The sequence below is a fragment of the Typopeltis vanoorti genome, chromosome 21 (assembly GCF_054136105.1).
Source record: "Typopeltis vanoorti isolate ZY-2024b chromosome 21, IOZ_Tvanoo_1.0, whole genome shotgun sequence".
NCBI classification, from domain to species: Eukaryota; Metazoa; Arthropoda; class Arachnida; order Uropygi; family Thelyphonidae; genus Typopeltis; species Typopeltis vanoorti.
In genome coordinates, this window is record NC_143569.1 from 36,989,951 (window position 1) to 37,003,470 (window position 13,520).

General features: G+C 33.9%; 1 protein-coding gene across 3 annotated transcripts in view; it reads right to left on the bottom strand.

Moving 5' to 3' along the window:
- Positions 1-13,038, bottom strand: part of LOC150094744 (protein ABHD13-like) — a 90,622-nt gene extending 77,584 nt beyond the window's left edge. For 2 of the 3 annotated variants that reach the window (XM_090411242.1, XM_090411241.1), the window contains exon 1: positions 12,454-13,038. In XM_090411242.1, coding sequence (XP_090267368.1) covers positions 12,454-12,796 — 343 coding nt within the window. In that variant the 5' untranslated portion in view covers positions 12,797-13,038. The remainder of the gene's footprint in view (positions 1-12,453) is intronic. The other variant, XM_090411244.1, reaches the window with a different exon arrangement.
- Positions 13,039-13,520: the final 482 nt, after the last annotated feature.

Consider the following 13,520-nt stretch of genomic DNA (forward strand, 5'->3'; position numbering starts at 1 on the left):
GTTTATTTACAAATGCCAGAAATAAGGGAGATGAAATGGTTTCACTGACTGAGTTTATTCATCCCAAAATTGTTGAAATAAGTGAAAAATGGTTAAATTAAGATGATATCCTAACAGGAATAGAATATCTAAGGATACAGTATTTTTTGCAAGGAACCATAAAAATCTATATGGCAATCCAGATAAGGACAAGGAGGGTGAGTGCCGCTATGGTAAGATGTTAATGGATGAAAATGGTAGGTAACTGCTGCAGAAGGCTTTATTTAGATATTCAGTGAACAATTAATAAGGATGTTTCATCCTGATCAGGGTTAAATCATGAAAAACTAAAGTGCAGAGTATGACTTAATTGTGAGTGAGCAGGAGATATTTGAGAAAATAAAGAACCTTGACATCAATAAGGTTATTTATTTCGTATGGGGTTTTCCCTCTTCCTCCCTAATCCCTTAGGCTGGGTTGAACCCTCCTAATGAGGGATTAAGCATGTATTTTTATGACTGTAGATCCGTGTGTGTGTGTGTGTGTTTGTGTGTGTGTTCACATGGCCAGTTTGCTTGTTCTGAGTACAAAATACCAGAGTTTCCAGGCGAAAAAAACCTTCTACCTCCATATGAAACCAGCTAACTCACCTTTAGTTGAAAGAGACTAGATAACGGTTCCTCATACCGTGGACGGGAATCAAATCCATGTCTTTCCAACCAAAGGGCTTTCTCTAACCAACAGTGCTACAGAGGCTCAATTGTCAATAAGATGATAGGATTTGACGATTTGTCGCATCTTAAGGGAATGTTGCAGAGAATTGGCAATAGCACTGGCATTCCTGTTTAATAAGAATCTTACAACAGCACAGGTTCCAAGGGAAATGGGTTCCAGAAGAAAGAAGGTAAAATTGTTCCACTGCATAAAAGTGGCGATAAGGCTGTGGCTAGAAATTATAGGCCAATCTGTATATCTGGAGTTGTGGCGCAGGTACTAGAGAGATTAGTGAGAACAGCAGTATTTTCTGTGGTTATCAGCATAGGTTTGGTAAAGAGAGATCATGTTTTACTAACATATATACTATAACCAGGGGCGGCTTGTGCATAGGCACTGCAGAACTGCATCATCCCCAATTTTTCTTGATATATAAATATATTTATTAATTTATTTGTATTTGCTTGTAATATTTAATTTTATCATCAACAATCCTATACAATTCTCTTATTTTGTATAAAAAAAAATAAAAATCTATCTTGTAGCACTTAGGTGGACAAAGGACGCTAGCAGCTGTGTTTACCACAGTGTCATATTGCTATGCACACAAGCACGGACATTACAATTAAAGACATAACATTTGTTATAGTTTTTATTTAATGGATTTCATTTTTAAGTAATTTTGAATTATACTAAACTGTATAATTTTATCGATAATAAACAATATTTTTTCATGTTTAATTTTTTTTTTAAATTTTTACCATAATTTTGATATTTTATCCAAACATGTATACACTGTATTTACAGTGTGTATGTATATTTCGAAAGTTGCAGCACCCCCACGATTTCAAGTCACGAGCCGCCACTGACTATAATAAGGTGAGAAATGTCTTAGATAAGGAGGTTGCATATACATTGGTATATGCTTATATTTTGCAAAAGCTTTTGATAGACTGCCACATGACAAGCTGTTAAATAAATATGAAATGGATGGGATTGGATAACAGACTTCTGAGTTCATAACCAGTTGTCAATATTCTTTCAAGCATAACATGTTGTAAAACTTGATGTAGCTTAGAAATACCAAAGCACTTTACATCGATTCTTTCAGAGGTCAAGTCTCATGAGATAGTAACAAAAATAACCTTGTTTGTCTCTATGTATTTTATGTTAAATATTAACGTAAATAACCTTATGGAAATTGATTGTATTTACTGTTTTATTTAAAGTTTCTAGAATGTCAAAAACAAAGGTAATGCTTTGCCATCAGAACTTTGTATAATAGCTATGTATAAAAGTACAATGGGGTGTTGAGGAGAGATAGTACCTCTCCAATTGGACGATCGCACTTAATTGTGGTTCAGATGGATTGGTTCTCACTGGACACCCAACTTATGGCTCCAAGAAGCTACTGAAAACTGGTAGCGGCCACAGCCCGGTAAACTGTGTCAACCCACAGGCTAAACTAAGTGAGGGTAGCCAGATATGGCAATCTCAAGCAGCAACTGTATTTGGTGAATCGGCTGCAAACAGCGTCTGTACTCCATGTTAGGAGTGGCTGAATTCAGGTCAAGGAGTGGTGGTTGACACTTGATGAAACTTAACCATTGAAACTGAATGAACTCTAACCAACCTAAAGTTACATGTCGGCTCGACCGTCACCCGGTCAAACAAGGGTCACGCCTGCTATTAAGGAACCAAGATAGTCAAGGCGAAAAATATGCTATTGGAACAAACCATCACTTGGTTGACTGGAAAAACATAACAAGCATAGGAACATGAAATGTAAGAACTCTTCACCAGGAAGGAGCATTGAAAAATACTACTGCATGAATTAGACAACTACCGATGGGAAGTGATTGGACTCTGCAAACCAGATGGACTGAAAAAGGAGAATTCCACCATGGACAATACAAAATCTTAATTTCAGGCAGGGAGGACAACAAACACCAAGGAGTAGCACTTATATTAAAACCAAAGGCTCAAACTCTCTATTGTCCTACAATCCTATCTCACCTAGGATAATTAAACCAAGATTTAAAACATCAATCGGATCACTGACTATTATTCAAGTATACTAACCAACTTCGACATCATCAGAAGAAGACATTGAGGAGTTCTATATAGATTTGCAAAAAAGCAGTACAGCAGACATCAATATCTCCTAATTGTAATGGGGGACTTAAACGCAAAAGTAGGCAAAGACTGGGATACCTGGCCAAGAGTAATCGGAAATTTCGGGTATGGAGAAAGCAATGACCATGGTGAAAGACCGCTAAACTTCTGCTCAAATAATAGACTAACAAACAATAACCAACACTCACTTTAAACATCCAAAATCCCAAAGAAAATGGACATGGATATCACCAGACAGACAAACCAATAATATGATAGACTATATTATTGTAAACCAAAGATGGAAATCAAGTATCCTAAATTGCAGATCCTTTTCTGCAGATTGTGGATCAGACCATAAGCTAGTATTAGCAAACCTAAGAATAAAGTTAAAATTAAAAGAAGACTGAATGTAAAAAAACTACAAGACAACAATATTCTAAGAAAATATCAACTAGAAATAGATAAAAACCTGAAGAAACTACCAAAACAGAATATAAACATCGAAGAACATTGGTGCAAATTAAAGGAAATATTAAAATCGGCAGAAAAAAAATAGGTTACACAGAAAGAAAAGGTAAAAAGGATCGGATCTCGAATGAAGTAAAAAGGTTAAGCGATCAAAGGAAAAGCATGAAATTAAAACAGAACTATAACAGAAATGAATATAATAGATTAACCAGAGAAATTAGAAAACTAGTTAAAAGAGACAAGAATAACTGGTTAGAAGAAAAATGCAAAATGGCAGAAAAGCTATCAAAAGAAAATAACCTTCATGATTTATATATAAACAAATAGCCCAAATTAATATGACACGGACAACAAAAATTATAATGATCAAAAACAAAGAGGGACAATCATCATCATCATCATATGTATCAAGGATTTAGGCCTAGCATGGCCTGTTCCGGCCTTAGAAGTCATCATTGAATCGTTTAAGAGGATGTCCTGGTTTTCTTTTTCCTAATGGCTTGTACTTTAAGGCTTGTTTTGATAATCTTTCTGTTTTCATTCTTTGAACGTGTTCCATCCATTTCTGTTTATATTTTTTAATTTTTTCTATTACTGGTTCTTGGTTTAATTCTTTCATAATTTCTTCATTTCTTTTGTGATCAAATAGAGTATACTTTGCAGTTTTTCTCATAAACTTCATTTCTGCTGTTATTAATCTTTATTTGTCTTTTTGTTTTATTGTCCAGATTTCGCTTCCATACATTAAGACTGGTAGGGCTAATGTATTGTATACTTTTAGTCTGGTTTGTTTTGGAACTAGGTTTGGTTTAAAAATAGAGTTAATTACATGTTATTTTTAAATATTTTGCAATTTTTACGTTTATATCTTTTTCATTTTCATATGCAATCATACATCCTAAGTAATGAATTCACCTGGTCTAAGATCTTGTTATCGATTACTATTTTAGTTCTTGTTGGATCTTGTCCTTTAAAGGCCATAGTTTTTGATTTTTCTATTGATATTATCATACCATAAGCTTTGGCTATCTCATTTAGATCTAAAATAGCTTTCTGTAAGTTATCTTCAGAATTTGTAGATACCTCTATAGTTTTTAGAGTCATCTCTATTACCTTTTTTAAAGATAGGAATTACAATTGCTTTTTTCCATTCTATTAGGGAGGGGGATACCAATTGAATAAATTTTATTTAAAAATAATAAAAGTCTTTCTTTGAGTCTTGTTCCTGCGTATTTATATAATTCTGAACCTAGCTTATCTTCTCCAGGTGATTTTCCATTTCTTGTTTTCAGGCTGATTTCTAATTCTTCTTTAGTTATTTCCTTTTCATTAATTGTTTGTCAGTTGTCTTTTTTTAAAATATTTTTGTCTGTCCACAATTCTGTGTAGTAATTTAGAAATTCTTCTCATTTCAATTCGGTGTTTAATTTTATGTTTTCTTTGGTATCTGCATTTAAGTGTTTCAAAATCTTATATACATTGGGTCTTATTTTATATAAATCATGTTCTAAATTAAGAACAAATTTGTTTCATGATTCTCCATGTATTTTTCTGACTTCTTTTTTAGCTATGGCTCTTATTCTTTTATATTCTATTTCATCTTCTAATCTTTTACTGCTTAACCATTTGTGATAAGCTTCTTTTTTCTTTTTGATTATTTCTTTGATTGTATCATCCCAGATCTTCAGTTTTTTTCATTTCATTGAATTTTTTGGTATTTCCTAAGCTTTCATTTGCTGCTGCATTTAATATCATTTTTATATTAAGTCATTCTATTTCTATTTCTTCATTTTGTTTTATTTTATCTATATATTAGTTAATTCTTTGTTCATATAGCCATTGTACATTTGTGTCATTCAATAGTCTAGTTTTATAAACAAATGTTTCAAATTTTCTTTCTGTTCTTGTTACTTGTAGCCATTTAGGTGGTAATCTTAATTTTATTTTAACAAAGAAGTGATCGCTGCTTATTTCATATCCCCTGTGAACTCTAACATCTAGTGAAAATTTTGATTTCTTTTCATTTAATATAAAATAATCTAATATTGATTTCCATCCTCTTGCTGCCCAAATATATTTATGTATGTCTTTATGTTTATGGAAGGAATTCATTATTTTTAGGTTATTATAAACTACAAAGTCAATCAACTTTTTACCATTCCTGTTTAGAGTATGTTCTCCATGTATTCCTATATTATTATTAATTTTTGTGTCTCCAATTCTTGCATTTAAGTCTCCTGCTAAAATTACATAATCATTTTTATTTATTTTATTATATATGTTTTGTAGCTGATTATAAAAATCAATATTATCCTGTTCTCTTCCTTCTTCTGGGGCATATAAACCAATTATTGTTAAATAGCCTCTATCTATTTTTATTCTAGCTTCTATTATTCTTTCATTCTAATTTATAATGTTTTAACTGTTTTGAAAGGGAGTTATGAATCCAAATCATGATTCCTGCTTGTGCTCTTTGGTCTCTGAGGGACAACTAATTGAAAGTAATTCGTGTGTAGAGGCTTAAGTGCTGTGAGGACATCATGTTGGAGGCTTAATGGATTTTTTACAACACTCAAAAAAGATTAAAATAGAATTTAATACTTCTTATATTTCATCCTAGTCACTTACAAAAACAACTAATGTAACATGTACACAAATATCATACAATATTAAGCCCAACCACATGGGTGACACTAAAGTCCTATCTAGGTGGAGCGCTCTCTAAGGGCAGTAGTAGGTGGCCTGGAATGTAAGGTGGGACCTCTGGTGATGAATGTTTCCCAAATCTCTGGAAGCTTAATGCAACCATATTTATTAAGATTTGGTTGGTTTCTGAGAGCTGCTGCTGCTGCTTCTAAGAAAAGTCACTCTTTCTTGAATTTGCTGTGGTGAAGCATGGTGGTTTTCTTCCATGATACCTTGTGGGTGGTGTCTAAAACAGTCAGCCAAGCCTGAATGACCATGTTTTGGACACCAAAACATGTATACATCTGTAAACACAACTATGTATGTATACATCAGTAAACACAACTATGGTCATTCAGGCTTGGCTGACCATGTTTTGGACACCACCCACAGGGTATCATGGAAGAAAACCACCATGCTCCACCACAGCAAATTCAAGAAAGAGTGACTTTTCTTAGAAGCAGCAGCTCTCAGAAACCAACCAAATCTTAATAAATATGGTTGCATTAAGCTTCCAAAGATTTGGGAAACACTCATCACCAGAGGTCCCACCTTACATTCCAGGCCACCTACTACCGCCCTTAGAGGGCGCTCCACCTAGATAGGACTTTAGTGTCACCCACGTGGTTGGGCTTAGTATTGAATGATATTTGTGTACATGTTACATTAGTTGTTTTTGTAATCCCCGTAGATGTCCTAGCGACTAAGGACGAAATATAGGAAGTATTAAATTCTATTTTAATCCTTTTTGAGTGTTGTAAAAAATCCATTAAGCCTCCAACATGATAATCGAAAGTAAAACAAAAAGAATGGCCAGATGGGAAGAATACTTCAAAGATTTATATAATAAAAACAGTTCACAGGATATTACTATTCCAGCCACTGAAATGGAAGAGGAAACAAATATCTTTACCAAAGAAATAATAGCTCACAGCACAGAAAAACTGAAAACCAGGAAAGCACCTGGCATTGATCAAATACATGCAGAATTCTTAAAAGCAGGAAAGGAACAACTTTCGGAACCATTAAAAACATTATTTGAAAGGATCTACAAAAATGAAGCAGTGCCTACTGATTGGACCAAATAAGATATAACTCCTATATACAAAAAAGGAGATAAAACAGAATGCAATAATTACAGAGGCATTAGCCTCCTCAGTATTCCAAGTAAGTTTTTTACAAAAGTACTCCAAAAACAAATTAAGCCATACATAGAACTAGCACTAGGAGAAGAACAAGCAGGTTTCAGACCAGGATGAAGCACAACTGATCAACTATTCACCTTAAGACAGCTAATAAGACTAGAGTACAACCAAAGTTACTATATAAATTTCATAGACTTTCGTCAGGCATTTGATTCAATCCGTAGAAGAGAACTATGGAAAACTATGGAAGAATTTGAAATTCCCAACAAAACAATAAGAATAATAAGGAATCTGTATGCGAAATCTGTATGAAAGTGCAGTACAAATTGAGGACACCTTAATGAACTGGTTCCACACAGAGCGGAGTAAGACAGGGATGCAATCTGTCACCAGACCTGTTAAATCTTACACTGAAAGAAGCACCCAATAAGGCCTTAAACAATGAAGACTCTGGAATCAAAATAAATGGGAAAAATGTAACAAATTTAAAATTTGCAGATGACATTGCATTACTTGCAAGCACAGAAGAAAATCTACAGTGAATTTCTGATAAAATAAGGGAAGAGTGTATAAAATCTGGATTAAATATAAATATAGACAAAACAAAAATTATGCAAATAGGAAAAAGAAGCACCAATCTGAAAATTGAAATTGATAGTAAGAATCTAGAGCAGGTAGAAAACTTCACCAACTTGGAGGAGTTATTGAGTACAATGGTGAAATTACAAAAGATATAAACAGACAAATCAGTCAAGCATCCCAAACTTTTGGATGACTTAATAAAATATGGAAGTCAAGAGACATCAAACAAGTAACAAAAGTAAGAATCTATGAAACAATGGTCCTCCCAATACTCCTCTACAGAAGTGAATGCTGGAATCTCAAGAAGGCTGAAGAGAAAAAATTATTAGTTACTGAAATAGGTTGACTAAGAAGATTACTTGGAGGATCTCTGCTGGATCGACTAAGAAATGAAGACATAAGGAAATGACTAAAACAAGAAATAACAATACTAGACAAAATCCAAGAAAGAAGACTGCGATGGTTTGGCCATGTGACCAGAATGGGAACAGAAAAACTACCATCTAAAGCCCTCAATACAACATGGAAGGTAAAAGATCCAAAGGATGGCCCTGAATTAGATGGATAGGCAAAATAAAAGAGGACCTAAAAACCAAATCCCAACAAGCGACACCAAACTGGACAGAATTGTTCGGACTCTTCAGGGATAGACAGAAGCGGAAAGAGTTCATTCGGCCTCATCGTCATCCACATAGATGATGGAAGAGAGAAGAGTACAAGAAAGTTGTTTACGATTAAGTGTGTAAGAAAATTGTTTGCGAGCTCTGCGCACGAACACCTTCAAAGTTAGTATCAAAGAGATCCGCTAGTTTCAGAGAAGTTTCAGCTGCCCAACAAGACAAAGAAAAATAGAGTGCACAGAGGAGAAAAAAGAATGGGTCGGCCTTAACAAAAAGATCAAGGAGAACTGCCGATTTCTGCGGGATTTACAACAATTGGTGCAAGGTCCTGAGAAGGCGAAAATAAAAGGGGACTGAGCCAAACATCAAGAGGAGAGTCCAGGTCCAGTTGCCAAGAGAGAGGAGAGGCGAGGTCCAGTTACCGAAGCAGGAGAGGCGAAGCACTGTTACTGAAGAGAGTCAGAGGCAGTTGGCAGAGAACCAAAAGCAGTCGGACCCAGAGGACCAGACTTTTTACGGCGAACCCATGCTAGAGGAAAAAAATTGGGAGCAGCTGATGCCAAGTGCTGGTCGGATGTCCTAGTGCTGCAGGAAGTCAACCGAAGCCAAAAGCCACAGAACAATCTTCAAGCCAAAATGCTGAATCTTCTTGCCTGAGCTTTTGAGTACCAGGAAGATTGCAGTCCAAGACCAGCCAATATTCCGATGAAGTGTCCCCCCCCCCCATACACACACACCAAAAAAAAAAAAAAAAAAAAAAAAAAGACTCTCTGGGTGGAAACCTAAGGCCTGAGATGAAAGAAAACCATAGAGACTTTGATGCAGGACCTTTGGAAGGTGTCGTGACAAAGAGCCCCTATAAGTGTGTTACATCCTTTTATGTACATTCTTTTTGTAATCTAGGAGATATGTCATAGATGGACTGATAAGAAATAAAAATAAGAAATATCTATAAGAGAGTCCTCTGATTTGTTGTTAACTGGAATATAAATTGTAAGATAACTTGCTAGCTAGCTAATCTCTTTATGAGTATATTAGTCTCAGCGATTTATTTATTTTTTAGCAGAGAAGTAACAGAGTAATTATATTGTATAGTCATTTAATATTGAAAAGAGAAAGTTTGTTTCTTTATATCAAAAGTATAAGGATAGGTAGAGAGAGTAACCTCCCTATCGCTTATTTAATGTACTCTGTTTTTATTGTAAATAAATGTGTTTTAATTATATGCAATATGGTGATTGTTTATTTTACAATGCACTGTTCCTAAATAAACGCGAACTTAAGAGCAGGAAACCAAGTAAGATAGCCGAAGCGTATAGTTAAGTGTAAACAGATCAGAACTGTTTGTATAAAGTTTTACTGAAGGAATTTGTGTTAGAGAAAGAGAGAGAGAAATCAACTGGCCATATACTGGTAGCGCAGTCTTATCAAATGAATTTTCTAGTATCCATAGGCATAAAACTCATAGTGTGAAAGGTAGATAAACTAAGTACGCAATAGTAAGATGGAATAGTGAGAATAAGAAAGGAATATACAAAAAAATTAATAATAACGGTGGCTTATAAATAGAAAGTAATAGCATACCTACAATGTTCAATGTGTGATGTATAAACTGTAATCTGAGGAATTTTCCATAATTGAGACAGTAAGCATTTGATAGACTTTAGAAAAAGGTACTGGAAAGTGAAGTGGCTCAAATTTTCTAAGTGAGAAGAATGTGAAATGTAGAGTGGGTGGAGAAAAATGCTATGATTACAATAAAGTTTAAAAGGAGTTATGAAACTGATATTCATGAGATTATGCCAAAGAACAATAAGAGTGCCAAAAACATCCCTGGATGTCATTATATAAAGATATAGTAAACATTTCTATTTCATGGGGTGGGGGGGAGAGATCCAACATCTGCCAATTTAGTTATAGCAAGGCTTCATTCTCAAAGGATCAAGTGAGGTATGGTAATACTTAACTTTTACTTTTTTTTTTTACATATACAATTTTTATTAAATTAAATTTAATATACATCATCACAAGATCTCCATCAATCACTCAGGTAATAAAAACAATGCTCTATGGCTAGAAAGAGCTGGGTATGAATCGCATCTAGGATGCGAATAAAAGGGACTTTTTTTTGGATATGAGTTAGCAGATCTATCAATGACCCAATTAATGTGTAAACGATACTTGCTAATACAGTGGAAGTTGAGAATGAATGTCAAAAATTACTCCTCCAAGAACTGGGCATGGTGTCAAAAAGGGATTGAACTGCCTTGAACATTCAGAAAGATGGATCAAAACCATTACACAAAATGGCTTATATTTTGTTGAATATTTTTCAAATACTATTTTTATGAGGTGTTAAAATAAAAATGTCAAAATTTGTAACACTTTTGAGCTTTCCATGTGAGGTCTCTTAAATTTAATCATCACTTTTACTTCCAAAAACATTATTGTACAGTAATTCTAGCAAGTTTTTCCACTTGGTTAAACAGCATAACATACCTGATAATGAATTATAATCTTGCTTTTATCCATATTTTAACCTAGTGTAATGAAACAAGGTAGCATGTGAAAAGGAAAGAATATTTCTGACTATAAAATACCAATAAAAACAAGAATATGAATTTCACATTAAATAATTCATATTTCAGAAGCATCAGCATAAAGAATTTTGTCTTTAGTCCATGGCAAACTGAAGAAATATTGCACTAAAGGACTGGGGAATGAATAGCAGCATATTTTGAAGTACATACTGAATATCACCAACTTTTAAGAGAATATGACAAAAATTAACAGTGCAATCAACGGACTTTGTTATAAAAAGATTCTTTGCATCAGAGATGAGATTCAAGTCATGGTCTTAAAACCAATAGGCAACATCTTATGACTATGTGTTAGGCAGAACAGGAGATTACCTATCTGATAGCTATGAGCATATATTTTGTGTAGGAAAGCACATTCAGGATTTAATCTTGGGCAGGCAGGGGGGGGGGGGGAAATTGAGTAGACAATTTGAGAATAGACACCGCATTGCATACGACCTATAACTAAGTATCTGAAGTGATCGCCAATACATGAAACCCGTTATCTCCTCTGGCCCGGCTTGGGCAAAAGAAGTGGTGCTTGGTCCGCCCACACACTACCTCGTTAGCCTTGTGTTCACAGCAGCTGTGATTCCCGAGAGCTATAGGGTATTCCCACCTTGTGTGAATGCTAATTCATAAGTAGTATAGAAATAGAAGACACGACACAACATAAAAAAAAATAATAATTTGAATTGGGAAAAGATTTTTGGAAAATTTTCTAGTATTTTTCCTTTTTTCTTTTTTGGGGAGAGCCTGGCCTCCCCGGGTGCACCACTGTTGAAAAGTGAAGTGGCTCAATTCTTTAAGTGAGAAGAATGTGAAATGTAGAGTGGATGGAGAGAAATGCTATGATTACAATACAGTTTAAGAGGAGTTACAAAACTAATATTCATAAGATTATGCCAAAGAACAAGAGTGCAAAAGACGTCCCTGGAAGTTTTATATATAGTAAATAGTAAACAAGAGAATTTTTTTTTAATGTCTAAAAGATGATTAATGACTAGAATCCTTCACTGAAGAGTGTTATTAGTATACAGTGTGTGAATACTGTATCTTTAATACATCATAGCATAGCATACAACACAAAATTTACAGTGAATATTCTATAATGCCTCTTTAGATACCACACAAAAGCAGTGATTGGGAGATAAAAGTCAAATAAGAGTGCAAATTAGGTGTTTGGTGCCAAATATGCAGGAAAAGACCGAGAACAGATAAGATCAGTGTGTTGATGCAAATAAAAGTCTTTGAAATGCTTGATATTATCATATTGGAGACCAAACAAATAAGATTAAATTGTAAGAAAATTGCTGACAGGAAGCTAGTAATAATAACATGAGCAAATAATAAATTTAATCATGTAGTACTCTGATATGCATGGTATTCTGTATACTTAAGGATACATATCATGAATTTGTTGGGAAAAAAAATTTATGATGTTAGAAAATCTTATGATATAAAAAAATTGCTTGATTTCACATAAATAATAGTAACTGCAAAATGATATTAAGTGCTTATCAATATAGTTTATTTATACTAACAATAATGTGAAAAGCATACCTGAAAGAGAAAAGATTAAAAGGCACAGTGCAATTATACTTCCATAGCACCAGTACATTATAAAAATTATAAATACTGCGGCACCACATACCATCCAACATTTCTTCAGCCCAAATAAAGCTATGTCACTAACTAGTTTTATAGTACGAAAATCAGGATTACTCTCCGGACTTGATGTTGAGCATGAAGCATGCGATTTTGGTTTGCACCCAGCATAAGGTGGTGGATTTAAAGACAAGTTTATTTGAGAAGGAAAAAGGGGATTTTTTGATGTATCATTTTCATTGCGGCTTGGTTCTCTAACAATTAATGATGACATTTTCCTTAAATCTATCTTTACCATTATGTCATTTCCTTATCGGTTTTCTAATTGTAATCAATTGCTTTACATACTGCAATAGTTATCACTTGAAACCATAATACACAGTAGATTCATTTAAAATACTTCTGAACACACATAACTTAAGAGATTTCAGAAACAACAGTTTATTCATGTTGTCATTAAAACTTAAAAAAAAAAAAAAATTAACAATCACCACTGCAAATACTCTTACGTGGATCTTTAACTACCTGGCATGTTGTGTTGGTTATTCAATTGTGATCTAGCGCCCTCTAAGGCAACTAAAATGACGAAATGAAATCTTAGCAGCATAAAATATGTGGGAATTAAAAAATAGATATTCATTATTAATTGTCTGGCTATTAGCTATTTTTGTTTAGTTCTCCTTTTTATAATGTCATTTATTTTTTACTCAAAAATAGGCTAAATAGACATAATATTAATATTTACTTAGTGGAGTAACATGGGAATTTTTCCAGAAATAAAACCTAGAATACTTAAAATAAAGAGCCAAATAGGCTTCACTTCGGCGATGTAACATTATTCAAATTAAGGGGATATTAAATCCCACATTATTTCAGAGCCTAATAAGAAACTCAAAGATAGGAATCAAAGAGTTTCACGCCGAATATAGCAAACTATAAAAGTTTCGGCGAATTGTAGAATAAGCTAAAGCACATAGTTCAATACTAGGGCAACTCGTTGCAAAGATGGCGAAAGTTTTGAT